Below are 16,135 nucleotides of genomic sequence, written 5' to 3' on the forward strand. Positions count from 1 at the left end.
ACAGTAATGACTGTAGGGCACCCAGGTGTAACTGACTGAAGTGATATCAAGTGGAGCGAATACAGAAAATTGATACTGAGGAGTAACTGTCTAGGGTGACCTAAAGTGGAATGAACACTCAAAACTAACTGTAAGAAAAGCAGGTGCCAGGCTGAGATTCACTGGGTGAATCTTAAGGAAATACACTTCACCCACCAAAAAAAAAGTGGCGTATGGAACACTCATTTGACTGATTCTTGAGAATTGATCACCATAATATATTGCTTATGAACTGTAGATTAAAACTGAAGAAATTACAAAAAGGAAGGAAAGTAAGGAGATGGGACGTGGGTAACTTAAAAAGATCAGTTTCTGAAAGTTTCAAAAGGAGTTTTAGGTGCCAACTGACAGAAACAAAAATAAATAACACAACCAAAGACAAATGCATTGACTTGACAGATGAACCAGTGAAGGCAGAACAAGATTCAAACAGACAAAAAGACAGACTGCTACTTAGCATAAAGATGAATGTTAAGTTGCAGACAGGCACAATTAAAAGCCACTTACACAAAGCTTTCGACCACAGCCTTTATTAGTAAAAGAGACACACACAGCAGCAAGCACACCTCATGCACACATGACCGCCAACTCTAGCATCTCGGGACGGAATACAGCTATCACTTGGGATGCAAGCAGCAATCTGGAACGGGTGCGATTGTATCCCTGTAGAAGACCCAGGTGCAAAACCTGCCCAATTCACTCAGCCAGCACCTCCTATTCCAGTCCTGTAACAGGTTTATCCTAACCCATCAGGAGCTGTGCCACCTGTGAAAGCAGCCATGTCATTTATTAGCTTTGCTCCAAACACTGCACAGCTTTTTATACTGGTATGACAACTAATCAGCTGTCCACCAGGATGAACAGCAACAGCCAAACTGTGGCCAAGAGCAAAGTAGACCACCCTGTGGAACAACGTGCAGCTGAACATAACTCACTTTATTTTAATGGATGTTTCACGTTCTGGGCCATGTGGGTCCTCCCCTCACCCAGCAGCTTTTCTGAACTATGCAGATGGGAGTTACCCTTACAACACATTCTCCACTCCCATAACTATCCCAGCTTCAACCTACGGTAACACACTGCCCCACACCCTCCACCCAACAGTTTCCACGCCCTCTGTCCTATCATCACTTTTTCAAACCAACAGCTCAATTCATGGAATCAATACTAGAAATAAGAATAATCTTCACAAGGATTTAAAGTCACTTAGTCTTGTACAAAAAAGGTGTGCATTATTCAGGAACACACATTTTCAATAACTTGCCAGCAGCCATAAAAATCTTAACAACCAATGAAATTCAGTTTAAGAGAAGCCTAAAGGATTTATTGGTGGCCAACTCCTTCTACTCCATTGATGAATTTCTTAGTAAAACCAACTGATTTGTATATAAGTACAACATAACTTCTGCACAATTTCAGTGCAGTAATGTGTTCATTGAAAATTTGTGTGTGTGTGTGTGTGTGTTAGTATAATCTAACTTCTGCACCATTTCAGTGCAGTAATGTGTTCATTGTAAATAAGTATTACAGTAGTTGTATTACCTTATAAATAAATAAAAACTTTTTTATTTTAAATTCAGTGCATTAGTATTTGTAAAATTACTCTTAGTGTTCATTAAAAATGACGATCATTCCACTTGGGACCTGTGGAATGGTACATTAGCTTATTTGTTTTAATTGTAAATATTTGTCATGTATTGTTGTTTTTCTGACATGTTCCACATCCTGGAGGACCTCCTCACTACGGATCAATTGGAATGAAAGTAAATCAAATCTAATCTAATCTAATCTAATCTAATCTAATCTAATCACCTCTCCATACTCATCTCCCACCCTCAACCAGCACACCCGCTGCCTTTCCCCACTCCTCTCCTTTTTTCCTCACCTCCCTGCGCCACAACCTCCTGACACTGTGCCTGTTGGCATTCTAGTCCCTGCACACTCCACCAAACAGTGTTTGTCTCTCTTCCCATCCGTACACTTCTATTCCTTCCCCTTCTCTGCTCCCTCTAGCTTGCTGGTTACATCCCACATTATAGTTGCAGTCCGGCCTGAGAGGCTGGAGTTGGCGGTCATGTGTGCATGAATTGTGCTTGCTTGTATGTGTCTCTCTTTTACTAATGAAGGATGTAGCCAAAAGCTTTATGTAAGTCTCTTTTAATTGTGCCTGTCTGCAACTTAACTTGTCTTCTTTACGGTAAGTTTCAATCTGTCTTTTCCTACATTGTTGATATTCCTACCTTACTTACTTACTCACTGGTCATACCGGACTCGAGAGTCCATTACTACAGCAACGTATTTTCGCCATCTGCCCCTGTCTTGGGCTATTTCCTTCCATTCACCTTCAATACCTAGGCTCCTCAAATCAGCCTTCACATTGCCCTCCCATCTACGCCTCCATCTCCTCACAGGACGTTTTCCTTCTAGGTGCCCTACCAGTACTCTGCGCGCTGCCCTGCCCTCATCCATTCGAGCTACGTGACCCGCCCATTGCAGCCTACGTGATTTAATAATACTGATTATGTCAGGGCTTGAATAGGGTTCGTGAACCTCTTCGTTATGCAGTTTTTGCCACTCTCCGCTAATGTCATCCCTTTTTGCTCCAAAAATTTTCCTCAAAATTTTGTTTTCAAATACTCGAAACGGCTTTTCATTTTGCACAGTGAGGGACCAAGTCTCACACTCATACAGCATAACTGGTAGAATAATAGTTTTGTATATTCTAATCTTTAAATTCCTAGACAATATCCGTGATGAAAGTAATCTATTCAGTGAGAAGTAGCACGCATTTCCCGCCCGTAATCTCTTCTTCAGTTCGGATTCAATTTCATTTCTCGAAGTGATGTCCACGCCTAGATACTGAAATGTGTTCACTTTTTCAAACTGCATGTCTCCAACTCTTAACATTTCCTGATCTACTGCTGTTGGCATTCTAGTAGTAACCAGGTATTTAGTTTTGTCTTCACTTATCCGTAGACCTACATCTTCACTAGCCTTGATTAATATTCCTACCTGGAGTTTCCATTGTTTCGTAGAAGAGTTTTGCCATTTAGGCAGCAAAATAGCTGATGCTGGCTGAAGTAGAGGAGATATATAAAATGGAGGCTGACAACAGCAAGCAAAGTGTTTCTGAAAGAGAGGAATCTCCTAATATTTGATGTAAGTTTAAATGTTAGGGAGTCTTTCCTGAAGGTATTTGTCTGGATTATAACCTTATGAGGAACTGAAATGTACATGACAAGCAGTTCTGACAAGAATAGAGTAGAAGTGTTTGAAATATGGTGCTACAGAAGAATGCTAAAGATTAGATATAAAAACGAAAAAAATCAGTTATTAATAATATAATGTAAATGGACAGATAAAAAAATCTACTCACCAAGCAGCAGCAGGGGAACACACACACAAAATGATTTAACTTTCACAAGCTTTTGGAGCCAGTGGCTCTTTCTTCTGGCAGAAGAGTAGAAGGGAAAGGAAGAGGGGTGAAGGAAAAGGACTAGAGAGGTTTAGGGAAAGGGGTACAGTTTAGAAAAGTCATCCAGAAGCCCAGGTCAGGGGAAACTTACAGGACAGGATGAGAAGGAAAGACTGATTGTTGGGGACTGCACTGCACGAGGTTTGGAAAATTAGATAAGTAGATCAAGTATGTAATGAGGGGATAGTGAACAGAATTGGGTAAAAAAGAAATTTATTGCACAATTTGACTAAAAGAACGGCTCAGTTGATAGAACCCATTCTGAAGCACCAAGGGATCAAGAATTTGGTAATGGAAGGAAGTACGGGGAGAAAAATTTCAGAGGGAGACCGGGGGATGAATACAATAGGCAGGTTTAAAATGGATGTAGGCTGCAACAGTTATTCAAAGATGAAGAGGCTTGCACAGGATAGATTAATGTGGAGAGCTTTATCAAATCAGTTTTCAAACTGAAGACCACAACAACAATGACAAACGACCCTGAGGTCATGTGCTTGGCACAGATGAGGTTAGATATTGTCCGTGTTGTCATTTAGGGGACCAACCCAGCATTTGCCTTAAGCCACTTACTGAAACTATACAATGGTCCAAATGGATAATTAGTCTCTGACCAATGAATGTAATGTAAAAAGGTAGGAAAGGGCAATCACATATTATTAGTGCTGATGCAGAATTAAAGAATGGTTTACTTACCTGCTGTTATCATTGAATTTTATCACATTGTTTTGGTTTGATGAATTCTGCGTGTCAATAATCATGTCAATTAGGGATTCCTTCTGCTCCTCTCCATCAATAATCATGCGGCCCTAAAAATAAAGAGATATGGTATGGAAAGTCCTGGTAGAATGTAAATAATTTAGGAGTAAAGATAACTGAATAGTAGAGGCATTGACTATTCAGTGATTATGTTAACTTTACTCCTGAATTAGTTGTGTAAAAATAAACCAAGAGAGAAAGGCAGAAAAAATATATGAAAATGAAAGTTTTCTTACAGGCCTTTCTAGTATAAATTATTTTTATCAAGCTTGTTTTCACTATGGGGAAAGACACACAGGTTGAAGAGCCATATCTTACATCAAATTCCTAAAATTCTCTTTCACAACTGCACTGTCAATGCTATTAATAACATTCCGTCATGTTCTGTCCATGGATGCAACTTCTAGCTTAGTGATATATTTTACTAATAATATTCCATCTTCAGTCACAATATTTTTATTACCTAATTACTGTCCAATGGGTTTCGGAATTACAACTCCACTTTGAAGGACAGTATAGACATAACAGGCCTTATGTCTGATTCAGTTTTTCACCTAACAGTAACAGAACAACAGTCAGGATTCATAAGAAAACTGTCTCAGGTGGGACTAATCAGAGAAATGTTAGTGAAATACAGGGTTATCCTAAGTGATGGACCCATTTTCAAAAATTCGTACGTATTCAAGTACAAACCCAAAATGAACAAACTTTATACCAATGAGAAAAGGAAGTTTCTAAGTTTTTGGCGGGCAGGTGGTGATGGTTTCAGAAGCGGCTAGCAGAGTTCGCATGACATTAGGGCCATCATTCTGTTTCACTATCAATTGTGAGTGAGAAAGCGACTGTGGAACACAAGGTTTTCTGTGTTCTTGAGTTGATGAAAAGTGAGTCTCAAATTGCAGTGCAGCGAGCATCTCGTACCAAATTTGGTATTCAACCACCAACCACGGTGGCCACATTGAACATTTATAACATTTATCACATTTCTCATTATCAAATAATTATTAAACACTAGTTAATTACAAATTATTAAATTTATTAATTTGATATAAAACATTATGAAAAAAAACTTTGAAACTTTCTCTTTTCATCGGTATAAAGCTTGTTCATTTTGGATCTGTACTTGAACAAAAAATGTAGTTTTGAAAATGGGTCCATCATTTAAAATAACCCTGTATAATATGTTACTTATTATCTGCATCTGACCACATAACATTCATCTTCTGCATTGGAGAGAAACTTCCACATTTGCACTCACATTCTGTATGATTTAATACTTTTATGACAATACCAAATGACACATACTTAACCTATGTTACAGTGATGTGAGGGAATATTGAACTTCCAATTATTTCCGCTTTCATATGTTGATGAAACAAAACAGCATCTCTGCTCTGTGATTACTAAGTCCTTATCAAAGAAACTAAAATGATAAGATACATCAAATTTCTAGTTGGAATTTTGAATGGCCTGTTACATCGAAGTGCCCTAGAGGGAGGGGATAAGAAGTAATTGTGATACAGTTTACTGTGTGCCCCCAGCTCGATCCACAAGGCAGCAAATAGGTTGCAGAACAGCTCACAGTGTTAATCTACCCAAATCAGGTAACGGTGTCTACAGAACTGGTACCCTGTCGCCACAGCACCAGTCTTACCAGCAGAGTTAGACGGCAACAGCGAGCTGAGCCGGAACAGTTGCTGGCATCTCTACGGTAGTGAGATACTTTCGAATGCCCTCACTGTCAGTGCCTCACCAGCTGTGAAAGTAGCCATTAACGTTATCATCAATCTCTACAGGCAGTTTCTTCATCTTCTTCTTCTTCTTCTTCTTCTTCTTATTATTATTACTTCTTTTTTAATTGTACCTAACAACTGACTCTCCATTTTCCAGTTGGATCAATTCAAATAAAATCCTTATCTTTCTACAGCTGTCACTGTCATCATCATCAGCATCAGGAGTAAAACTACTGACTGTTGGGTCTGGTATGGCCTTCCTTCCACAAATGCAGGCAATGCAGCTGTGTGTGTGTGTGTGTGTGTGTGTGTGTGTGTGTGTGTGTGTGTGTGAAGTCGAGTTTGATGGCCCCAGGGTGCAAGGAACCAAATAACATAACCAGGTGGGGGACGAGGGTGAAGCGGGCTGGTGCCATGTCTCAAACTGCCACTCCAGCCTTCCTATAACCATCCTTGGTGACTTGTGTTATGAGCACTAGGCCACAGTCCAAGCCATATTTCTGTGGTTAAAATTTCATCTTCCATTAGTGGAAACATCATCAATGGCTATAACAATTTGGAAAGCAGTTACAACCTCGAAAAAAGCTCAGCTAACCTAACTGTTTATACGTATCCAGGAAAAAGTTAGTTCGTGATGTCATCAAACCCAAAATTACACACCAGCAGCAGTGACAAGACTGGCAGACTCAGTCTCACTGTGGTTGCAGGTGTGTGTGTGTGTGTGTGTGTGTGTGTGTGTGTGTGTGTGTGGGTGCGCGGATACGAGCTTGAAGATAGTGTAAATGTTGCATGTTTCTATGCACCACACTTCAGTAAGCTATAGGAGAGTGGTTGCCTTTCCTTTATTTTATGCATTATTCCATCCAGGAATATTGTATATTTTTGCAATTTTATTTGATCTCTGGCAACTGTTTAACTAATGGAATACCAAAATGACCAGCCACGGACTGAAACACCGATCTTTTCGAACTATGTGTGATGCCCCCGTTCTCTCAGCAGTGTTCAGTAGTTTTACTCCTGAAGATAATAGAGCAAGGTGTCGAAACCAAGAAGATCTTCTTCAGGTACACCACTACGAAAGACTATGACACAGGTCAGTATTGGCAACAAAAGTGTGCTATCTGACACACAGTGTAAGAGCTTGCTTGAGAAAAATATTGCTACACCCACCCACTGATGATCGCTACCACCTGGAGAAAGAAGCTTCAGTTAAACAACACAGCAAACTTATCAGGTCTGTAACTTGCTATTCCCTTTAGCTATAGGTCACAGAATAAAAAAGGGGACTCATATTCCTAAATTCCACTGTGAGCGAGGAAGCCACAAATGGATATTTCCCTTGCGCATGCCTCTAGGGTTAATGGTGTTATCACAATTGCGTAGGCTTCCGTGGCCAGAGTCAGTTGACATAAAAGTTTTCTGGGTATGGTGCCGCGTCATATTGTAAAAAAAAAACTACTGCTGCTGGAGAAAAACCAACGTTTCGGCCACAGTTGAAGCGGCCTTCTTCTGGGCCTAATGGTGCGTTCTAGCTATGCAGTGTCCTTTATATTTTGTTGTTACTGTTCACTGCGCAGGTCTTTACGTCAGAATTTTGAAAAGGTAGTTAGTTACATTGGTCACTTAAGGAAGAAGGAGAGGAAACTTGATTTTAATAGGTTATTGCGGCGGAGGGGGAATGTGAACTCTGTTGTCTATTGGCTCTTGTGTTGTGTACCATGATTGGTGGTCACCGTCGAATAAAAAGTTGGCTGCTGTTTACCAACTGCTGGACGTCGGCCGCGCGGCAGCAGTTACTCGCCGGCAGTGCTCGTGCCTCGTGTTGGCAGTGCGGTCTGTTGGGCTCTGATTGCTGGCAGCCAAGATGGGGCAAGCCTGAGTCCATCCTCCTTGTTCATGTTATTAGGGTATTTAAGTATTTCAATGGCCTCTCTGCTTTTGCGTTTCATCATAATTGGCTGCTTGACCAACACACAGGCTTCACTGAATTTTATTTCTTATCCGCAGTCTTGCTGATGTTCTGCCACTGCGGATTTGTTGTGTTGCCCTAGACGAATACAGTGCTTGTGTTCCCGAATGTGCGTTGCTATTGGCCTACCAGTCTCGCCGATGTATGCCTCTCCACATTCGCATTCCACCTTGTAAACGCCTGCAGTGTGTAATGCATCCACCTTGTCCTTAGTGGAGCCTAGCACGTCCTGGATCCTATAACCACTATAGAAGACAGGCTGCACCCCAACACAGCGGAGGTGTTTGCCTATTCGGTCAGTAACATTTTTCACATAAGGTAAGCGCACTGTTGGCTACTGTTTGTCTATTTCTTGCTTTTCTTTCTTACTTGTGTTCGTCGACAAGGCTGTGTTTATCGACTTATGACTGTAGCCATTGGCTAGTAACGTTGTGCGTAGCCTTTTAAGCTCAGGTGTGATGTTTTGAGCATCACTTAGGCGCTGCGCACGGATTGCCAAAGAACGAATGCCAGAGTTCTTCTGTGCTGGGTGGTGGTAGGATTGGGCGTGCAGATACCTGTCTGTGTGTGTAGGCTTGCGATATACTCTGTGCCCCAGTGTGCCCTCCATTCTCCTGTATACTTCAACGTCTAGAAATGGGATTGCACAATTCTTTTCTACTTTGAGCATGAACTGTATCTTCCTGTGCATATTGTTCAGATATTCATGGAACCTGTGTAGCTCTGTTTCACCACGAGGCCATATAGCGAACGTGTCGTCCACGTATCTGAACCAGCAACGTGGGCGTGAAGTAGCTGAACTGAGGGCCATTGCTTCAAAGGCTTCCATGAATATGTCGGCTGCCAGCGGAGATAGGGAAGACCCCATTGCTATGCTGTCTGTCTGCTCATAGTATTCTCCTTGCCATTCGACGTACTTCAAATGACAAGGAAAATACTACGAGCAGACAGACAGCATAGCAAGCCTGTGTGTTGGCCAAGTAGCCAATTATGATGAAACGCAAACTCAGAGAGGCCATCGAAATACTTAAACACCCTAATAACATGAACAGGGAGGATGGACTCAGGCTTGCCCCATCTTGGCTGCAGCAATCAGAGCCCAACAGACCGCACTGCCAACACGAGGCACGAGCACCACCGGCGAGTAACTGCCGCCGCGCGGCTGTCGTCCAGCAGTTGGTAAACAGCAGCCAACTTCTCAAACGACGGTGACCACCAATCATGGTACACAGCACAAGAGCCAATAGACAACAGAGGCCACATTCCCCCTCCACCGCAATAACCTATTAAAATCAAGTTCCCTCTCCTTCTTCCTTAAGTGACCAATGAAACTAACTACCTTTTCAAAATTCTGACGTAATGACATGCACAGTGAACAGTAACAACAAAGTATAAAGGACACTGCGTACCTAGAACGCACCATTAGGCCCAGAAGAAGGCTGCTGCAACTGTGGCCGAAACGTTAGTTTTTCTCCAGCAGCAGTAGATTTTTTTTTTACCTTATTACGTGGTACCATACCAAGAAAACTTTTATATCAGTGTTATCACAGTCTACAAATTTACAAACTGTACTTCCAAACGTAAATGTAGAGGATTACTGTGAAAGTAAATTTCACATGTGTCCAATTAACAAACTGCACCAGTGTGATATAAAATTCCTAATAAATCAGCTGCTGGCCTCACAAAAAATCAAAGTCTTTCATGATACTTGTCAAACCTCGCCTTTTGCGAGCTATGCTCCAAATGACCAAATGGCTCAGAGTTTTGAGTCCCAGTCAGGTGCACAAATTTAACCTGCTGAGAAGTTTGGAAATGGTGCACTTCAGAGAGAAAGATTCATTCTGAGAGTCTTACATTTTTCAAAGCAAATTTCCCTGCATTGTCATACCAGAGAAAGGAAAGAAGACAAAGAGAACAGATCTAAAGGCACAAGTCTTGCTGGCACTTCTCAAATAAAACACTTATGAATCCAGGCAATATTGAATACTTAATGTTCAGTTGGAACTGTCAGTTGTATCTCAGCAAAGGACACAGACTGTATTTACAATGCTGCAGATGTATTTTAATGGAAAACACTGTAATGTCACAAAAATTAGCAATAGGCAAGATACATTATACATATTTAAATTTTCCTACAGCTGAATGAGGTGCGCTATTGTAGATACATAGGAAAATTATTTATCTTATCTACTTGTCATGCTAAGCAATACATATGTGGGGAAATTCTTGTGTGTATCATATTACTTCTGTTGCTAGATTTTCTGGAGTATGGTATGTGGCAACATGCAACTTGGTCCAATGTCAACTACACGGTCCTTCACAGTGTGTTGTTCACAGTGTCATGTGGAGCATTATAGGAAAGCTCAATGAGCAAGTGCTGTAAGATTTATGCTTAAGTATGAAAATTGTTATTCTGGAGCTTGGTCACTCAATCAGTTTACGAACATTTCATGAAAAAGTTAGAAAGAGAGAAGGAGTGGGAGGGAGGGGGTGTGAAATTAGCTAATAAGGAAACATCAGATGAAATGCTAAATGTAGCATTTGTTTTTAAGATCACATTCACACAGTCATATGCGAAATAAATACCTTGAAAAACCAATGCCTGCTGTGTTCACTATTTGATTGAGCCAAATCAAAGCACTCCACAGTTGAGGGATTCCTCTTCAACTTATTTTTAAATAGATCTGTATAAAAGTCCAGGTCCCAGTTATCAAAGGCTAAACCTGTGGCAACAGAAATAAAGATGCACTGTATTCTGAATAAAACCAATAACTACTATTATTTTCTCTACACTGAAAATATTTACCCAAGCTCGTATTAACATCTTCGAGTGCCTTCCGCCCCTCAGTCATGACGTCCACTTCAAACCACGGTTCAGGTCTAATGCCCAAGTCAAAACTCTTGATCGGTTTCACATAACGACATTGAGTCATTCGGTCATGTAGTACAGCAACCAACTGAAATAATAACATTTATCATAATGAAACAAGCCTAAAAATAATCCATGTTCAAAGATTCTGTTTATGAATGCCATCATATTGCATGAGGAAGCACAATAAAAGTTGTGGACTTGAACAACAGAATTGTTAATTTGTTCACTAACACACACACACACACACACACACACACACACACACACACACACACTCTCTCTTTCATTTAATCTACAAATAAACAATCACCCAAAAATTTTTTACAAGTTGTATTTTTGTGAATCTTATTGTTTTAAATAGAATTTACATTTGGTTGATTACCATAATGCAAATATTCTTTGTAAACACATTTTATTAAATGAAATATTAAAAATTTAGGATTTATATGATCTCATGTACTCAAAATTTGTGATGTGATTGTTAGTTGCAATAAGCAGAAGACATGCTTAGTTAGTGCTGCACATTTTAGTGATTTTGACCGAGATAAACTCACGCTGCAGTCTTCTTCTTCAGCATGCCAAACTAGAAGTGTACACAGAAACAGCTAAGCGAAAAATCCGCGCAATATCCTTGTTTACTTAAATATAAAAGCCGACTTCAGAATTTTCATTTGTGTGAGACTGCGTGTATAAGATTCATATGTCAATTTGAGTTCTAGATTTGAATATTTTACTGTTCGGGTCACTTATACATAATCTTTCACTGACTGTATCAATACCTATTTGTATTGTGATATATTGTGAAATTTTGAACATTCGTGAGTACTGTGATAAACTCTTATGTTAACGACAATTATAGGATTAAACTTTTTTGTGCTCTGTCAAAATTGTTGAAACCAGAAGGTATATCCTCATTCAAGGCAACTGGGCTCTAATGTCATTGAACAATTATTTAAGGAGTAGGTATTTTTGAGAATTTTTGGATGCTTACAAGTTATATTTTCATAAGTTACCACTATGAGTGTCAAGAGGAGGCAAACATGAAAGGATAGGGTTCTATTAAACATTGGCAGTTCAAACATATGACAAATGATGGTACTCCTTAGGGAAATGGTAGCAATGGACAGGAAAAACACCAGGTGCACTCAGTGTGTATGCCTGAAGGCCTCATTCAACATGTTGAAAAGGCCATTCCTGGCAGCCACTGAGGGAACAGTGTGCAACCAATTGCAGATTGTAGCGCATGCCTGCTGCCTGGGCTCCGAGGTCAAAGTTGGACCATTCTAGTGACTGTCTGAGAAGGTTGAGAAGACCAGCATAGCGCATGGAGTTTCAATGAAGCTCACAATTTGTAGCATTGTCCCCAAAACTGATCTTGGCCCTTTGGTTCTGAGTTGAGTGGAAGGAATTCAGTCACCAGAGACTTCAACAGTTCTGTGACAAGCTAGACTGTGACTTCCTAGACTTGCACCTTAGGGTTGAGAACTGTAGATTCCTAAATGGACCAGGTGTGCACTACTCATCAGACGCTGCTACTGAGGTAGCTGACTGTGTGTGGGTGCACATGAGGATTTTTGGATCAAGAGACTCTCCATGCAATCAAAATAACAATAGCTGTAGGAAACCGAGAAGTATCAGTGCAAAAGAGCGAAAGAAAAGCCTCCGATTGGTGACAGTATTAAAATCCTAAACGTAAACTGCCAAAGCATTTGCAACAGAGTGCCAGAGTTTGAAGCACTCATGAAAAGCAGTGAAGCTCACATAATACTAGCTACCGAAAGCTAATTGAAACTTGAAATTGATAGCAGTGAGAATCTGGGGAAAATTTAAGAGTATATCAAAAGGACAGGCAAATGGGAAATGGAGGTGGTGTATTTGTCGCAGTAGACAAGAAACTCAAATCCACCGATACATAAATTGAAGCTGGATGTGAGATTGTTTGAACAAGACTCAGTATCAGGGGTGGGCAAAAAATGGTAATTGGATCCTTCTATTGCACACCAGATTCATCTCCTGACATTACTGGAAACTTTAGAGGAAACTTCAGTTCACTTATACTTCAGTCCCCAATCATACTTCAATCATCAGTGGAGTTTCCAAACATCCAACAATTAATTGGCAAAATTACAGTTCTGTTAGTGGCAGGTGTGATAAGAGATCCTGTGAAACATTATTAAATGCCTTCTCTGAAAACTACCAAGAACAGATATTTAGGAACTCCACTAATGATGGAAATACAATGGATCCAATGGCAGCAAATAGACCTGACCTCTTTCAGGATATCCACATAAAAACAGGTATCAGTGATAATATCGCGCTTGTGGCAGCAATGATTGCCAAGGTACAAAGGACAACTAAAACAAGCAGAAAGATATATATGTTCAGTAAACTAGATTTTAAAAAACCAGTAGCATCATATCTCAGTGAGGGACTTGAAACTTCCTGCAGAGGCCAGGAGCATGTAGAGAAAGTCTGGCGCAAGTTTAAAAGAATAGTTCATTGTGCACTGCGTAGATATGTACCCAGCAGAACAGTTCATAATAGGAGGGAACCTCCATGCTATACAGTCAATATAAAGAAACTTCTAAAGAAACAGACATTACTGCATAATTGAAGTAAAGCAAAGGGCTTGGCTATAGGTAGAGAGATGCTCAATGAAAGACAGTTGGTTGTCAAGAAAGCAATGCATATTGCCTTACATGACTACCATAGCAGAATATGGGCAAATGACATTTCACAAAATCCAAAGAAATTCTAGTAATAGGTAAAGGCTGTTAGTGGAACCAAAGTTAGTGTCCTTCCGCATGGAAAGGAGACAGGAACTGAAAGTACCAAAGCCAAAGTTGAAATGCTTAACTCCATTTTCAAATGTTCCTTTACAAAGGAAAACCTAGGAGAACTGACCCAATTTAATCCTCATAGCACTGAAAAGAGAAATACGTATTAGTGTCAGTGGTGTTGAGAAACAGCTGAACAGCGCTCCAGGGCACGATGAAATCCCTGTCAGATTCTGTACTGAATCTGTGACTGAGATAGTCCTTCTTCTAACTATAATCTATTGTAGATCCCTGAAACAAAAAAATGTGCCCAGTTCCCAATTCTTGGAAAAAAGCACAGGTCACACCCGTCTTCAAGAAGAGTCTCATCTTAATACAGCCGTCAGGCGTAATAACATGAGACTTGGGGGTGCGCTGATGACAGAAAGCATGGGTCACATTTCAGTGGTGTCGGTGGAGTCTATCAGCAGGACGGGTTTCACTAGACACGGCCTGCACCTCAACAGGTATGGGAAGGGGAGGTTGGCAAAGCTTATAGGTGACAGCATAGGTGGGGTTGGTGGGATCACTCATGGGAAAATTCCTGCAGTAGTGTGTGTTAGAGCTGCACCTTTTTTAGATTGAAGTCAGCTGATAGGTATTCCTGCTTAAGGGAAGTCTCTCTAACAAGGGAATCACTTTTGACAAAGCTTAGGTATCCGAGTAATGAGGGAATTAGTATATTTCATCAAAATATACAAGGTATTAGGGATAAAGTTAGTGAACTGCTTATAGATGTTGACTCTGAAATTATTGGTATATCTGAACACTTCTTAATAAGGAGATAATTCAGAGGCTTCCTTTACCAGGATACAGGTTGGCTGGCTGCTTTTCGAGGAGCTCTTTGCGGTGTGGGGGAGTAGCCATGTATGTGAAAAACGGCATCGCATTTGAGTCAATTGATGTTTCAAAGTACTGCACTGGAAAGGTGTTTGAATGTTGTGCAGGTGTGGTTAAATTTAACGGAGTTAAACTTGTAACTGTTGTTATTTATAGATCCCCAGACTCCGATTTCACAGCATTTTTGCTAAAGCTAGAGGAGGTTCTTGGTTCACTTTATAGGAAATACAAAAAGTTAGTTATATGTGGTGACTTCAATATTAATTGTATAAGTGATTGTGCAAGGAAGAGGATGCTGGTAGACCTCTTTAATTCATATAATCTTATGCAAACCGTATTCTTTCCAACGAGAGTGCAAGGGAACAGTAGAACAACCATAGACAACATTTTTGTTCATTCCTCATTACTAGAAGGGCATTCTGTTAGAAAAAAGGTGAATGGCCTTTCAGATCATGATGCGCAAATTTTAACTTTAAAAGATTTTTATGCTGCAACTCGTGTTAAATATAGTCATCAGCTGTTCAGGAAAGCTGATCCGGTTGCTGTAGAGACCTTTGTAAACCTTATAAAGGAACAAGAGTGGCAAGATGTTTATAGCGCTGAGACAGTAAACGATAAATATAATGCTTTTCTAAAGACCTTTCTCATGCTCTTTGAAAGTTGCTTTCCGTTACAACGTTTAAAACAGGGTACTAGCACAAACAGGCAGCCTGGGTGGCTGACTAGAGGGATAAGAATATCTTGTAGAACAAAGTGGCAATTATATCAAAACGTTAGAAACAGTCAAAATCTAAATGCAGCAGCCCATTACAAACAGTATTGTAAGGTGCTTAAAAATGTTATTAGGAAGGCAAAAAGTATGTGGTATGCAGATAGAATAGCTAAGTCTCAGGATAAAATTATAACCATATGGTCAGTCGTAAAGGAAGTTGCTGGTCTGCAGAGACAGGTCGAGGATATAGAATCAGTGCGTAGTGGGAATGTCCGTGTTACTGATAAGTCGCATATATGTACAGTATTTAATAATCACTTTCTGAATATAGCAGGTGAACTAAATAGAAACCTAATTCCATCAGGGAATCATATAGCGCTCTTAGAAAAAAGTGTTCCGAGACTGTTACCTGAAATGCTCCTCCATGATACTGACAAGAGGGAGATTGAGTTAATAATTAAATCACTAAAGACCAAGAACTCTCATGGATATGACGGGGTATCTAGCAGAATACTGAAGTATTGTTCTATGTATGTTAGCCCAGTACTTAGCCATATCTGTAACTTTTCCTTTAGGAGTGGTCGGTTTCCTGATCGATTAAAATACTCGGTAGTGAAGCCACTTTATAAAAAGGGAGACATTGATAATGTTGACAATTTTAGACCTATTTCTATGCCATCGGTGTTTGCTAAAGTTATCGAGAAGGTTGTATATACAAGGTTACTGGAGCATTTAAATTCACATAATTTGCTGTCAAATGTTCAGTTTGGTTTTAGAAATGGTTTAACAACTGAAAATGCTATATTCTCTTTTCTCTGTGAGGTTTTGGACGGATTAAATAAAAGGTTGCGAACGCTAGGTGTTTTCTTTGATTTAACGAAGGCTTTTGACTGTGTTGACCACAAAATATTACTGCAGAAGTT

General features: G+C 40.1%; 1 protein-coding gene across 2 annotated transcripts in view; it reads right to left on the reverse strand.

Moving 5' to 3' along the window:
* The window catches only part of LOC126198502 (phosphoribosylformylglycinamidine synthase), a 214,493-nt gene that overhangs the window by 150,083 nt on the left and 48,275 nt on the right, over nt 1-16,135 (reverse strand). For both annotated transcript variants that reach the window (XM_049934881.1, XM_049934882.1), the window contains 3 exons: nt 10,779-10,929; nt 10,559-10,695; nt 4,208-4,320 (listed from right to left, as the gene is read on the reverse strand). In XM_049934881.1, coding sequence (XP_049790838.1) covers nt 4,208-4,320; nt 10,559-10,695; nt 10,779-10,929 — 401 coding nt within the window. The remainder of the gene's footprint in view (nt 1-4,207; nt 4,321-10,558; nt 10,696-10,778; nt 10,930-16,135) is intronic.

Source organism: Schistocerca nitens, chromosome 8, assembly GCF_023898315.1.
Source record: "Schistocerca nitens isolate TAMUIC-IGC-003100 chromosome 8, iqSchNite1.1, whole genome shotgun sequence".
Classification (NCBI taxonomy): Eukaryota; Metazoa; Arthropoda; class Insecta; order Orthoptera; family Acrididae; genus Schistocerca; species Schistocerca nitens.